Genomic DNA, 15,245 nt, shown 5'->3' on the forward strand with positions numbered 1-15,245 from the left:
GCAGAATGAAGTCAGAACAGAAAACAGCCACAGAGACTGGCAGACACTCTTCAGCTTACGTTTGCGGTTGTGCCGGGTCGTCCCCCAGGGTCACACTGTTGCCCTGGATCTCGTTGAAGCACTTTTCACAGTAGTGATACCTGTCGGCAATAAGGCCATATTTGGGTGAACTGCAGCCAGCACACACAGTAGCAGCACAGGCAAACCGGCGTACAGGCGGTAGAATGCAGAATGCACGGAGCACACGGCAACAACCGAGGACCAAGCATGGCCAGGCGGAAAGATGGAAGGACACATACACACACAGGCAGAGGTACAGGTTAGTTACACCCGAAATGGTCATGATTCAGCCTCTCAAATGAAATAATAATGAGGGAAACATGCTAAATGTTATGTTAATCAGAGAAGATAACCATCAAAAACCAATTATTTTTGACACCATCTAACAGCATGCTAGAAATGAAAACAGGAACATGCATTATGATGTGATGAATAGATGAAACGAACAAGTAAGGGCAGACAAGAGTGAAAATGAAAAAAAAGCATATATTCAAGGGACAACGTAACATGATAAACAGCTTCTGCTCGCAAAACGGCTATTATTTAGTGAAAGCTAGTGACATTTAAAAAAAAATGGGTAAACTAAATATTGCTTGGAGCTTCCGGGACAATACTAGGAATTCTCTAATTTCTACTGAATTTTTATTCAGTTGATAAGCTTCACCACATCTGGTGCCCAGTGTAGTAATTGTCTTGCATTGGAACAACGCTGAGGTGCAATAGCATATTCAGCACAGAAGGGGGTGCTTTGGTGCTAGATTTTTCTAAAAAATAAATTAATCTATGACAATAACACAGGTTATGAAAGGTGTGTCACAGTTACTGGTATCTGCAGTATTCTATGGGCTCAATATAAAGCCATAAAGATTTTGCAGCCCTCAGTGAATGTTTGGCAAGCAAACTGTTCTTTACTCAGCCGTTATCGGTGGTCGGTCACCTCGCTCTCCTCCGGCTAGCCTCCATGCAATGTCGATTTGATTCAGGCATTTTACAGCTGCAAAATCTTTACTTAATATTAAGCTCATAATACTCCTATAAAATAACTTAAGTAAAAAGTAGGTCTATAATTATGCAACTGTGGACCCACTTTGTATTACTGCTCTTCCATCTATTTAACGGTCTTTGCCTCAAAGCAATGTAGATCTGCACTTTTTACCTGTTCTGGTAACTGTAGTAAGTGCCATCCCTGGAGATGGTACACAGCTGCTTGCCGTAGCAGCACAGTGTCTGAGGTGAGAACTCATACTGTGAGAAAACCAAAGAAACATTCAAATCCATGTCAATGCAACAACCTCATCCACAGTCAGCAGGTACATACAGGTAAATATGAATCTGTAACATACATGTCATTAAATAAAGACATCTATCCTTAAATGTCTGCATTGTTTTAAAATGTAAATTTCTCAGCTCTGATTATCTCACCTTCCTGCCACAACAGTAGCCCAAACCCTGCATGACAGGATCGATTTCCGCTTCAAACACCTCTGCCAGCTTGGTGCAGTACTTGTAGACACGGGATGTTTTACGGTTATACAGCCAGGCATTGTTGAACATGAGCCAGACATCATCCACATACTGCCACGGCTCCTGGTACTGACCCGTATCTAGCTTGCGCTTGATGGTGGATAAGTCAATGGGATTCTTCACTATGTCGAAATAGTCCTACAAGAACAGAGGCAGGCACAAGCATTTCAAGGAATTATTAAGTTTTCAATATTTATGAGTCTTGCTATTTTGAAATAAATGTGAGCATGATAATTGTGGACACTCACAGGTATACCCAGCAGCAACGGGTCTACAGGTTGCCGAAAAGGAAGGGACTCAGGGTCTTGCCTGTAGAGGGCCTCAAGTGTTGGCATTAGGGCTTGCCTCAGCTCTTCTGGCTTGAAAACTTAAAAGACAACATTTTTTAAGAGACTAAAACACAAGTTGCATATTTGCCTGCAAATGCAATATTTTAAATAAACCAATTAATTATGAGTGTCTAAACTGATGTTACAAAATACTTGTATATGAGGGTGCAGAACCATTTCTCAGATAACAAAAGCAAACTTTTGTGTGCTTTTTATACTTCCTACTGTTTTAAAACTGAAGGGGAGAGATGGGTTACAGATGATATGCAAATGTAAAGGTATCTTTTGGAAAAATGTGCTGGTTGCTTTTATTCCGTAAGTGTGAATTATTTAAGTGTAACAGCATTGGGTTTACAAAGACATCTTTTTGCACAGGTAATGTGCCGCTATTATGAAAAAGAGCAAATGGATTCGGTGTTAGATTCTTGACTATGTTAACTTAGTCAAAGGCAAATAGATACCAACTGAGACACATTTATTTAACACCTGGAAGTTAAAGCAGGACATTTGGAGGAGTGAAAAGCTCTTTTTTTGGGTGGTATCCCAATTTTTTCTGTAGGAGAAACTGCTGTCACTGCTGTCATATTCTGTCAATTGTTCTAATGTTCAAAGCAATAAAACATCTGCAATTTTCCTTCACCTATTTTACTATGTGGCTGCTTACAAATGAATAGAAATAAGGTCAGTGATATTACTTTTTCTGCGGTTCTGGGCATTAGAGGGGGTTGATGTGCTGCCGGCCCCGCCCTCCTCCTCTTCTTTGGGTTCTGTCTTCACCTCTGGCTTCTTCTCCTCCGTTTCCATTGGTTCCTGCTTTGGTTCTGCTGCATCTGGCTCCTCTTTCTTCACCAGTGTGGGTTTGGTTGCATCATCCTGCTGTATAAATATAAGCACTGTTATAAAGCTATTTAGCACTGTATTTTATACACAGAATAACAAGGTACATGAAGGAGGTGAAAAAGCCAAAAGCGACTTTTTCTTTTTATGTGAGTGCAGATAGTTGGTAGCAGTGCACATTCAAAAATGATTTCTTTGCCAATAAACACTGAATAAGTTTAACAATTCCTCCATTACCTCTATTTTTAAATTGTTTTCTTTCTTCCCAGAGCTGCTGTCATCTTCTTCATCTTTTACTCTGGATTTGGCTTCTTTACCACTCATGTCAGGCAGAGCCTGCTGGGAGCTCAGCTCAGCCACAGAACCAGGGGTAGGCACTCTGTTATCTATACTCGCTGCTGCCTGTGACAACTTAGATGAGTGAAAAGAGACTTTATAATCAAAATGCTCATCATTTAATATATAAAAATACATGACACTATTTTCAAAATGAGTTAAAGGACAAATCGGGTGCTTTAATCACAGCTGAGAGGCAAACGCAATTTGAAGCAATCAGGAAAAGTTAGTATCTCACCGGTGTGCTAGGGTGCTGTGCCTGCACTGAGGTGGGTGGCTGCATCTGGCTGGGAGGTTCAGGTTGGGGCTGCAGGGGTGTCAGAGGCTGGGAGGGGTCAGGTGGGGTGCCCATGACTGAGGGTGGACGTGGGAGGCTACTGGGTATGTGAGTTGAGGTGGAGGAGAGTCCAACTGCGGAGGTGGGAGTGGAGGGCTGCGTTGGCACTTGGGCCTGCGAGGAAGCATGGTGTTGGTTCAGCTGCTGCTGCTGAGGCTGAAGGCTGGCAGAGGCATTGGGTGGAGGGGTAGTACCCAGGGTAGGCTGGGCACTAGCTCCAGAGGGAAGCTGGGAGCCAAGGGAGCCCAGTGCATTCAGAGGGATGTTAGAGTTTTGCGGTTGCTGGAATGAAGTGGGATACACTATTAACATACTGACACACATCATTAATACAGCAGGCCGTACACTTACATCCAACACAACAAATAAGTCACAGCAAAACATGCAAGGTGAAATGAAATGGAGCTTAAACAGTTTCTTCCCACAGTAAAAGTCCTCTCACCTGTGCAACAGCAGCCTGTGACATAGCCTGTCCTAGGCCTATATTCACATTCATTGCTCCACCTGCACCTCCAGGAAACTGACCCTGGGGCAGGAATTGGCCTTGGTTAGGTTGTTGAGATACCATATTATTAGCATGACCTCCCATCATTCCTTGATTCTGAGGGATTCTTGATGGCGACATCCCCATCTGAAAAGGAAAATAAATTAAACGGACAAATCAATACATAGATAAAAACCTAGTTTTTCTAGTCTATCTAGTCTATATTTTCCACCAATATGTAATGGACATTCATGTGCTCCCACTATCATAATCTTGTAAAGGACCAATGGTGTAGCTTATCAGTACAAATGCTGATTAATTTAAGTTCAACATATCAACAATCCACAGCCATGGCAGACATAAATGTCTCTAAGCCAGGCTTCGAGCTCTGCTATGGTTGCATTGCAAATTTTTGCTTTGCAGTCAGGGAGCTGTTTTATAAATGGATTAGGCCTGTGGAAACCACAGGAAGCTAACTTCATCAAATTGACTGTTTTGTATTGAAGTGTGAAATGACTTCTAAATGAATGGTCAAAGGCCATTGAGCATTTCACAGTAAAAAGAAGAGGAAATAAAAAAGTAAAAAAAAAAAAAAGAAAAAAAAAACATGACAAACAGTTCCAAGAAGAGCAAATTTAAGTAAAAAAAAAAAGAGAGAAACAATAAGAAAATAATTTTAAACTTTATTCAGCCATCAATTTTACCCCCAAAACATCTGTGTTCAGATATTTAGACTTTTTTTTCCATGAAAAAGAACCTTTTAATGCATAAAAATGTCTTTGATCTAACTCTGCAGTTCTACCTTTATTTAATATTCTAGGATCTGTAAATAAACATGTTCCTAAACCTCATTTTTGTTCACAATCATTTATAATCAGTGTATATGTCCAATCATCAAAAAGTAATCTTTAAAATGTAATCAAATGTGGTGTAGGAAACGATACTTTAAAAATTTGGGAGAATTTTTTTTTAACTGGTTCACCCACATTTAAAAGTTAGGCGGATCAGTACAACCTAAGAAAAAAGTTAGTCTGGAGCCCTGTCTGCTTGGGAGTTGTGATTGACACATTCCCAGCACAGCAGGCAAACTGGACCAGAGGGGTGACTGAGAGTGGGTCCTATATATAAATAAAAGGTTGAAATTGCTGAAATCAAACCAGTTTCCCATTCAAGCTGCTATAGCGAATAAGGGCCTAATGGGTCGCTTGGAAAAGCTAGGGAATCCTTGGCTGTCTCACACACTTCGAGTCTGGCAGAAGGTAATTAACACCAGCAAGTTACATAAATGTTGAGAATCTGAAGATGACTCAGATTTCATTCCTAAAAAATACAACTGCAATTTTAAATCATGGTCAATGCAGGGTCTTTTTTTTCCACTTAGTAAAAGAAATACTGTAAACAGTTTTGAGACTTTTAAGGACAAATATGGCCTGGCACGAAGCAAATTCCACAGAGACCTGCAATTACATATATTAACAGTAAATGTAAACTGACTGACCTCTCGGATGTTTTATCACATCTTGAAAAATGCTAGGGCCGTGACCCCCACCAAATCCATTTCAAAGTTATACAAATTTCTTTCCTGTGCCAGAGCTGATAACACTCAGTATATAAAGGCTAAATGGGAAAGGGAATCTGAGACTGGTATTACAATGGAGGCATGGAACAGCATCTGGTCTTTTCAGTGGTCAATGTCCAACTCTATGTCCTGGAGAGAACATAGCTGGAAGAATAATATTATATATATAACATATTTCAAAACACCGTTCCAGGAAAGTTATAAGGGCGCTCTTATGCCATGCTGGAGACAACGTGGCTCGGCTGTCGCTAATCATTACCATATCTTTTGGGATTGTCCCAATTTAAAGGTCTTCTGGCAGGGCATACCTAAGTGTGGTCTTTAAAATTCAAATACCCCTGAGATTTAAGGTCCTGTATCTAGGTCACATTACTCTTCTGAAACATAGAAGAGAGATCGAGTTGCTTCAACTACTTTTGGTGGCAAATAAAAAAAAAAACAAATACAGGGAGGTGGTTAAGCCTGATTCAACCAACCCTGGATGAGTGAATTGGAATTATTTTAGAGATTTTTAGGATGGAAAAGCTGACCTACCAATTAAGAATTTGGAAGGACCGATTTTACCAAATTTGGAACAAATAGATCTTATTTATCACCCCCACAAGAGCAGACTTTATTTGATCTCACTAATGTCTTTATTGCTGTATCTTTCTTTTTTCTTTTTGTCTGACTGCTTGACTTATATTTCTTTACAATTAGCATGGATGTGCCCCGTGTTCAATCACAATGTTCTATATTAATTGTTCCTCCTGTTAATAACTGATATTAGAGCCTTCTATCAGTGATCAAGTGAGGCATTTAGGGCTTTGTTCATACAAGGGAAAGTGTCAGAACTGTTCACAAGAGGATGTCGTGTATTCACCGATTACTGTTGTAGTCATATGGCTCCATGTCTTAAATCAAAAACTGGAAGAACTCGATATTGTCTTCTTGTAATGTTACGCTGCTGTTGATATTTTCTTGTCTTTCCAAAATAAAGATCTAATAAAAAAATAGCTGAAATCTTGATTTTCACTATATGAGGTCTTTAAACAGTAAAAAGAAAGAAGCAGGATAGAATTCTGACCGTTGGAACAGAGCTCATGTTCATCTGCTGCGGATGGCTCATGGGAGAAGGAGCCCTTGTTCCCATCGGTGCCTGAGACATCTGTGCATTCTGCATTGCCATTGGATTAAACTGACTGATTCCTATGGGAAGAGAATTACACACAATCACATACTTATTAAAGATACTTGGGAGTTATTGTAATTCAATATTCCCTGTCCTAGTGGGCCAGCACAGGGACTAAACAAGTTCACTTAAACAAAACAGCCCTGAGTGGTTTAACAGTCAGGTATGTTCAGAAAACCTCTGTCACGTGTGAAGTATATGCCAGATTTCCAATTTAATTTTAAAAGTCAAAACCCTGCTTTCTCTATAAATAATGTGCTTTTGTTTGTTTTTTTCCCAAAAAAAGAGCCAAAAATTGAGTATTTTACTGAACAATACCTTGGGGCACCTGTAGTCGATTCATCATCTGATTTGGCATGTTTGTCATAGGCGCTGGTCCATCTGTGAGGAAGTAAGACAATTTTCTGTTCCCTTCAAAGTTTCTCTCAGCTACAAAAATATGTTGGAACACATCTTGATAATTATAGAAACAGTATGAACTTGGAAATTAACACTGTGTTAAAGAGTTTGGTTACTAACTTGAAGGCCGAACAGCCTGTCCTTGGCCCATGGTATTGGGCTGAGGCATACCAGGCTGCGGAGGTCCAGCTGTGGCCACCATGCCAGGTTGTTTCTGTAGCCGTGAGCGCCTCTTCTCCTCTAATTCCTTCTGGATCTTGTAAATTTTTTCTGCCAAGAAATGGTAGTACTCGTCCTAGTGTGAACATGAGAAAAAGACAAAAGTCAGACAAGACATTTTGTCGTTATTTTTTTGTCTTACTCTGATCCAGGTTTAGATTCTCTGATCACTTGTCACTTAGTAGAAACTTGGGCTCAAAAAATGGTAAAAAGACATGCTGTCATTAGAATTCTGCATTAAGTTACCCTGCTGTTCGCCGACTCATACATGTCACCCTCAACTTTGCGTGCATATGCCACCAGGTTCTCCATTCGCCTGTCCTTCAGTGCTGCGGGGTCTGGGGTGGGAAATATGGCTTGTACACTGTAGGAACAACAATCTGCATTAGCCTGGTATACCACAGCACAACTTGGGTATCTCTAAAGATATCTGCTTAATTGTTGTACTTACAGTTTGTGCACTAGGTGGTTGCGCAAGTCCTGAGTGACGTGTTCGTGCCAGGTCTTCCTTACCCCTGAAGCAGAAAGAGGGCTGGCAGTGGGCAGGTTTCCCATGCCGCCTACAACTGATCCATCTTGCATCAGCTGACTACAAGACAAATACAATTCTATCATTGTTATGACTCATAAAAAAGCCTGCCACCAGAAAATTGACAGAGACCATGAATTTTTCACCAAAAATCACTTGTTAAGCTATAAAGTTTTTGAGTGGCAGCAAATGTTTGGTAATGCAGAGGATAATAAAACATACTTGTTAAGTGTTGCAGGCAAAGACGAGTCAGAGTGCAATCCAGTCTGGTCTGAGGAAGAGGTACCCATGCCTCCTGCCATTGGATTCATTTGATTAGTGCCTGAACAACACATACAATTTACAGGAGTTTATATAGATGGTATAATGACATTTAATTCAGTTGCAGACAATTACACATAAACTATCAAACAGCACTGAAGTCTTTTTCACATCATACCAAGTGGATTCATATTTCGCAGCTGCTGGGGGCCTTGGGGGCTTTGCTGAGTTGGACCCTGACCCTGGACCTGAGCAGGGGACTGGTTCCCATACGGGAGACCTAGAGCTGCATAGGCCCTCTGCATGGAGCTGGGGTCAATGTGTGAAGCAGCACTGTTGATGGCTGTGGAGCTGGGTTGGCCGGGTCCTACTGTGTTGATGGCATTCTGTAGACTGGCTCCAGGTGAATTCAACATAGCTGGAGAGACAAGATGAGAAATAAACCTGGGGTTTGGCAAAATTGAATTAATATTTCAATAGTTCACATGTAATAATTGAGCATTTTCTGCTTCTTGTGCAATACAAAATTAAAAAAATAATGCATAGAAATAAATCATTATATATGTGTGTGTGTGTGTAAAATCGGTATCAAAATGTAAAAAACAAATCTAAAGCATAGTTTTCTAAAGTAAAGAAAAGCACTAAATCACAATCAAACAGGGTCTAGTTGGGCCTCAACTTAAAATCCCTGTGTTACTCCCTGCTGTGTTGATTGCTGACAGGGAGCATGCTGCCTCCATGGGGGATTTAAATCTGTCATAGGGCCTTTTAACCAATTAGAAAGCATGATGTCCCAAGACCCTGCCCCCACTAATAGCAGAGCCACTGAGCCCCTCCCCTGGGTGTCACATTACAGGCCCAACCTTTCCAGAGGAATCCTATCACTGTTCAGTCTCCCAACCATCAAGCCAGCCCAGAGCTGTAGTAGGAAAAACACAGCCTGCAGGTGGCGCTCCTTCATACTACACACACTTCCTTAAGGCTTGTTCTTGTGTGATGACAGACTTGTTAAACAGTTTACAAGGTCTTAAATTTATTTTAAATGCCTACAACACCCCAAATATTGAGCACCCATCAATCCATCAAATCAACTTTACCTTCTAGATAAATGAATGGATTTTTAAATAAATAAGATGAGACGAAGAGGGGTGCAGGAGTTACTTACGCTGCTGATTCTTCTTGTCACTCGCATTCTTCAAAGGCAAGCAAACAGGACAGTCATGCCGCGTACAGTTCTTCCAGTGAGAGATGATCTGCCTGGATGATGCACAGTGAGCCACTGGAGAATAATAAAAGAAACAATACACAGAGTGAGGTGTGGTGACAAGTAAATTCATCAGTGTTTGACAGTGTTTGAAATTAACCAAAGATAAACCAGAAGATAAAAATGTTAAACTCATACACCATAGTGTTGTCTAGTAAAATAGGTACTGACTTGATGAAGAAAAACACAGACTTTAAAATAATTTAGTAAAAGCAATTAGTAAACATGTTGTGAAACCATATATTTAGTCTTTTTCCTTTTTGTGTTTAAATTTAACAAGCCTTGGGTGAATGTCCTTACACGGCTGTCTAAATGAAGCTGATGTCGACTTATATGTCATAGGGAGGGGGCAAGAGAGAGAGAGAGAGAAAAAGAAATAAAAAACCTTTGGCCATATAAAGATTAATATAACATTTTGCCAATGGCAAGGATGGCAAATGTTTAACGCTGAAAGAGATAGTTACATATTGCTTTTTCAAAAAGTAACTACCATATTTCCGGGACTATAAGTCACACTTCTTTCATGGTTTGGCTGGTCCTGCGTCTTATAGTCAGGTGCACTTTAATTTAACATGTTTCTAAATGTTAATTCATACTGACTGACATGAAACAAGGAGTACACATTACCGTCTACAGCCGTGAGAGGTCGTTCTAGGCTTGTGATATCTATGGTATATGCTGCTCTTGTACCACTGAAAATATTAACAAAAACGTCTGAGAAAGAAAAGGGTGGAGTGCTTTCTCTGGTTCGGGAATGAGGTCCTGCCGCAAGTGGAGGAGTTCATGTTTCTCGGGGTCTTGTTCACGACTGAGGGAAGGATGGAGCAGGAGATCGGCAGGTGGATCGGTGCGGCGTCTGCAGTGATGCGGACTCTGCATCCGTCTGTCGTGCTGAAGAAGGAGCGGAGTCAAAAGGCAAAGCTCTCGATTTACCGGTCGATCTACGTTCCTACCCTCACCTATGGTCACGAGCTGTGGGTAGTGACCGAAAGAACAAGATCGCGAACACAAGCAGCCGAAAAGTGTTTTCTCCACAGGGTGGCCGGGCTCTCCCTTAGAGATAGAGGGAGAAGCTCTGTGATCCGAGAGAGGCTCAGAGTAGAGTCACTGCTCCTCCGCATCAAGAGGAGCCAGATGAGGTGGCTCGGGCCAGGATGCCTTTTGGACGCCTCCCTGGTGAGGTGTTTAAAAGGCACGTCCCACTGGAAAGATGCCCCGGGGAAGACCCAGGACACGCTGGACGGACTACATCTCTCGGCTGGCCTCGGGATCCCCCTGGACAAGCTGGTGAATGTGGCTGGGCAGAGGGAAGCCTGGGTTTTCCTGCTTAGGCAGCTGCCCCCGCAACTCAACCCCGGATAAGAGGCAGACAATGGAAATGGTAATCGAGTGCAATGAACCTGGTTATTTCATATTTAACATGAAACCTCATCGGTGGTAGGGCAGGGTTGGTGTCTTTATATGCAAAATGTGATGTAAACATTTTCCTACTTTCTCAGCACCTCAATCAGCTGTTCATAAAGTGTAATATGGAGACAAGGTCTCCCTGACAGTTTAAAAAAATCCTGGAGGAAACCCTCGTGATACGTTTACATACCGGACACGTATTCAGCCTGTTGTTTTGTGTGCTACATTACAGATTAAATATATGTTCTTGTTCTTGGATTTTGTGAAATAAATTTCTAAATAAATGTGACTCATAGTTCAGTGTGACTTTTATATGTCCTGCATTATATAGGTTACATTTTATGATTTATGCGACTTCTACTCCAGAGCAACTTAGTAGTCCGGAAAAAAGGCATGTTCCTACTGCAGCTTGGGCCTTGTTTACACCACAACATTGAGACAGTAAAACACAAAAGCTACTGTTGTGTTCTGGCCTCTTGTTTACACCTTTATAGCGTTTTGGGTCAATAAAACTGCAAAAATTTAAGTTAAATTTTCTCGTAATGTAGGGCAAGTCCAGTCAGCGTAAACTGGAAGTGACATCTTTTGGCTCAGACTCTGCTTAACCTGCGAAAAGCACAACAATAACAATGGCAAACATCCGTGTCAGGTTTGTGCTGCTACGTCTTTTCAATTTATTTGGTCTGTTGAAGCAAAACCCGTTTCTGGTATTTATGGCATCAGCAGACGCAAAACTTACATGCGCAAGATAACTAGCAGCTGACACGTGAAGCTTCTGTTGTGTTGCGTTTTGCGGTATTATGAGGATGTGGTGCACACCTGTGTGTGTCGTTGCAAAGTTTCACTGTCCACTAGAGGCCTGGCATGCACACTACATCGTTTCTGGCCCTCTTTGCATTTTCTCCTGCATGGACGTAGTTTTCATTCCGCTGCTGTGTAAATGCATTTTTTTTTCAAAAACACAAACACTGATAAATTTGACTCACCCTGGCAGGACTTTCCAGCCTGGCAGTGGGTCATGTGGTTGAGTACGTTCTTCATGGTGCGGCAGTGAGGCAAAGTACAGGCCCTGACCTCACCATTGGCCTGCTCCCGTCGCTGGCACTTGTGTGCGTGGAGCAGCAGGACCAGCTGCTGCTGAATAAGCTTTCGCTTCTCAGGGTCAGCCGTCGGGCCTCCAGAAACACCACCAGCCCCAGGGACCATACCCATTGATGCTCCTGGCTGCTGCATCTGGGACAGAAAAGGGGTACCAACATATATACAGGTTAGATATTAATCAGAAATGTTTTACTTTAAACTTATAGGTTGTAAGAAAATGAAATAAAGTAATATTAGAAGTTGGAAAATACATTGAAGATTAAAACTAATACATAACAATTTTGAAAAATGTAACAAATTCAGAAATGGGGGAAAAAAACAATGATGAACGTGGAAACATGGGAAATTTACTGTATTAAATTTCTAAAAAAAATATATATATATGTATTAAAAGATCAACTCAAAATGTTGTAGTCAAAATAGGCATTAATATCTGACAGTAAGCCATGGTGGGATCAGTCAGAGGCAGCTTTGCGCGTTTTATTTTGAGTCTCGCCATGGTGCAGAGGTGAACATGTCCTGTTCTGACTGCAGCTGGGAGCTGGGACTGCTGCTACGTGAGGACCAAGCTTTTTGTGAGTGCTTTTGGATGGGGGAGGAGCCTGTGGCAGCACCCGCTGCTCAGTGAGAAGAGTAAACAATGTGTTCTGTCACACCCATCTCCAAAAGTCTCCAATAACACCAGAAAATGTCGCTAAATTTGTCATTAGTTGCTTTTAAAAAAATGAAAAAATCTAGCTAGAGTCTTAAAACTAGCTAATTATAGCAACAAAGTCACGTAGTTGGCAACACTGTAAACGATGATTCTACCAGGTAGAGGATGTAAGGGGGAGGGGCTGCCCGTTGCAGTGCCTGTTGAAAATGGGTAGAGGTGGCTGGTCCGTTCCATAAACCAGCAGATGCCAAAGTGGCATTTAACTATCAATAGCTTGGTCATCCAGGGGAGGGATCAGAGTATCGTTGCTTCTCCTCCGCAAAAAGAGGAGACAGATGAGGTGGCTGGGGCATCTGGTCATGATGGCTCCTGGACGCCCCTCTGGTGAATTGTTCTGGGCATGAGTTCATGGGGAAGACCCAGGACATGCTCAAGGGATTACATCTCTTGGCTGGCCTGGGAACGCCTCAATTCCCCAGGACAAGCTGGCGAATGTGGCTGGGAAGAGGTAAGTCTTGGCTTCTCTGCTTATGCAGCTGCTTCCATGACACCACCCCGGATAAGCGGTAGAAAATGGATGGATACCAAATTTTAGTTTCAATTAGTATCTGAGAATCAATTTTTTTTACAGCACTAATCTTAAGTTCAATTCAAATTTTATTTGTCACATACAAAATCATACACAGCACAATATGTAGTGAAATGCTTATTACAACTGTTCTATATTTGAAGAAGAATGAAAAAGTGTATTTGAGGAGGAATAAAAGCTATTCATATCAATACGAATAATAAAAGAATATCAATATCTATAATATATCAATAACTATTATGAAAAGAAAAAGTCAAATATAAGTGTAAATGCAAATGAGTGACTATAAATAAATACTATGTAAAGTGTGTAAAGTGTTGGTGCAGTATGCACACAAAGATGTTCAGTGAGTCTGGTTGTTGTGTGTGCAGAGTAGGGTAGTCTAGAAAGTCCAGGTACTAGGTGTTCTGGTTGAGGGCCTGAATGGCCTGTGGGAAGAAGCTCCTCCTCATTGCCTCTGTGTTTGCCTTCCATGAACAGAAGCATTTCCCTGACCACAACTGATCTGAGTTTTCATTGGTGCTATGCTGTTAAATATATCAGGAACTCATCAGCCGATGTTGATGATCTACACCTCAATCACTCTTCAGAGTAAGGAGAATCAATATGGTAAATGGACTTGTACTTATATCAGCTTTTCTAGTCAGCTTGACCACTCAAAGCACTTTACACTACCTGTCACATTTAACCATTTACACACACACTCACATTGATAGATAGGCACATCGGGTGGCAACATGGGGTTACGTGTCTTGCCCAAGGACATATAATCAGGGAAAGCCTGGAATTGAACCTACTGCTCTTCCTCTTGAGCTACAGCCACCCAGCCCCCAAATGCACCTTCGAAACACCATGAGGATCCAAAAAAAAGTGAACCCCAAGATAGTATGCAAGAGCCATTTTTTTAAATATAGTTAATTTGCCCAGTAGGTGGCACTAGTTAATTGATAGCATCGTATAGGTAGGAACTATCTATCAGGTGACAGGTGTTGCTGTACGGAGGGAGCAAACAAGTTTTGACCGCGATAGCTATCACTGCTTGTATTGTTTGACGTGATGATTGGAATTTGCGATGGAGATGGATCTGTACTGTGGATTATTGCCAAGAAAATGATGATTCATTTGGATGAGTAATAAATCTTAAACAAAGAAAAATGATGATGTTTGGATACGTTTTCATTCGTCAATCACACAACGGAAGACAAAATAGTGACACAGCGAGCGCATCAGTGCCCGTGCAAACAGAGCGCAGCGTTAGCTGCTTTATAGTATATATAGGAAAAGTAAATACTTTATTATAAAATCCCTTACATTTTCATAGAAACTACCAGGAATAAAACTTTTGACAACAAAACAACAGAAGTAAGACATGATTTATGACTTAACGATTTTTCTTGTTTGCTACTCTTTGGCTGCTCGCTCACTGAGTTTTTGTCATACAGTGATGAGACAGACGTCTTTGTAATCAGTAAATCTGCTTTCAAATCAAATATTTATGAAGCACTTTTCATGCAAAAAGTAGCACAAAGAGCTTTACATAGTAAAAACAATTTTTTGAAATCGCTGCAATGGCTCCCAGTGCGTTTCAGGATTAATTTTAAGGTACTAGGTTTTAGTCATTTATAAATGTCCTAATCGGACTGGAACTTCCTATTTATGTGACCTTCTTTTAAATTATGAGCCCTCGCTGACCCCTAGATCCTCTGGTGCCGGCCTTTTCGTTGTTCCTAAAGTCAGGATGAAAACCTACAGGGAGGTGTCATTCCACCACTGGCCCTCATCTGTGGAACAGCCTATCAGAGCACCTCAGAGCTGCAGAGACTGTTGATGTTTTTAAAAAGATACACAAGACCTACCTTTTTAGCTTAGCTTTTAACTGAATCTTAATTGTAGTTATTTTTTATGCTTTAATTTTTTAAAATTTTTTATGTTAGTAATTTTATCAATTTATTTGTGTTTTAGTCGCTTTTTATTTTGTCATATTTTAGTACATTATTTTTATGAATCTTTTAAACTTCTGCTTTTGTCTGTTATTGTTTTTAGGTTTATCTGAACTTTGTTTAAACTTTTTAATTGTTTTCTTCCTAGGGGCCCACTACACTGGGGGTTCTGCCTGCTTGGTCTGCAGGGTTGCTGTTGCAGTGTTTGCCCTGTCTGGATGGCT

The 15,245-nt window shown here is 41.0% G+C and overlaps 1 protein-coding gene across 5 annotated transcripts in view; it reads right to left on the bottom strand.

Moving 5' to 3' along the window:
- Positions 1-15,245, bottom strand: part of crebbpb (CREB binding protein b) — a 45,277-nt gene that overhangs the window by 6,520 nt on the left and 23,512 nt on the right. Inside the window, exons 4-20 of one of the 5 annotated variants that reach the window (XM_042002219.1) lie at positions 11,723-11,969; positions 9,231-9,344; positions 8,244-8,483; positions 8,027-8,126; positions 7,727-7,864; positions 7,522-7,639; positions 7,177-7,351; positions 6,976-7,038; positions 6,553-6,674; positions 3,866-4,054; positions 3,325-3,705; positions 2,988-3,161; positions 2,609-2,786; positions 1,833-1,951; positions 1,483-1,722; positions 1,217-1,305; positions 60-170 (exon numbers count right to left, since the gene is read on the bottom strand). In XM_042002219.1, the coding sequence (XP_041858153.1) occupies positions 60-170; positions 1,217-1,305; positions 1,483-1,722; positions 1,833-1,951; positions 2,609-2,786; positions 2,988-3,161; positions 3,325-3,705; positions 3,866-4,054; positions 6,553-6,674; positions 6,976-7,038; positions 7,177-7,351; positions 7,522-7,639; positions 7,727-7,864; positions 8,027-8,126; positions 8,244-8,483; positions 9,231-9,344; positions 11,723-11,969 (2,798 nt within the window). Of the gene's footprint in view, positions 1-59; positions 171-1,216; positions 1,306-1,482; positions 1,723-1,832; positions 1,952-2,608; positions 2,790-2,987; positions 3,162-3,324; positions 3,706-3,865; positions 4,055-6,552; positions 6,675-6,975; positions 7,039-7,176; positions 7,352-7,521; positions 7,640-7,726; positions 7,865-8,026; positions 8,127-8,243; positions 8,484-9,230; positions 9,345-11,722; positions 11,970-15,245 lie in introns of all 5 variants that reach the window. The other 4 variants (XM_042002229.1, XM_042002246.1, XM_042002237.1 and 1 more) reach the window with 4 other exon arrangements.

This window comes from Melanotaenia boesemani, chromosome 2, assembly GCF_017639745.1.
Source record: "Melanotaenia boesemani isolate fMelBoe1 chromosome 2, fMelBoe1.pri, whole genome shotgun sequence".
Classification (NCBI taxonomy): Eukaryota; Metazoa; Chordata; class Actinopteri; order Atheriniformes; family Melanotaeniidae; genus Melanotaenia; species Melanotaenia boesemani.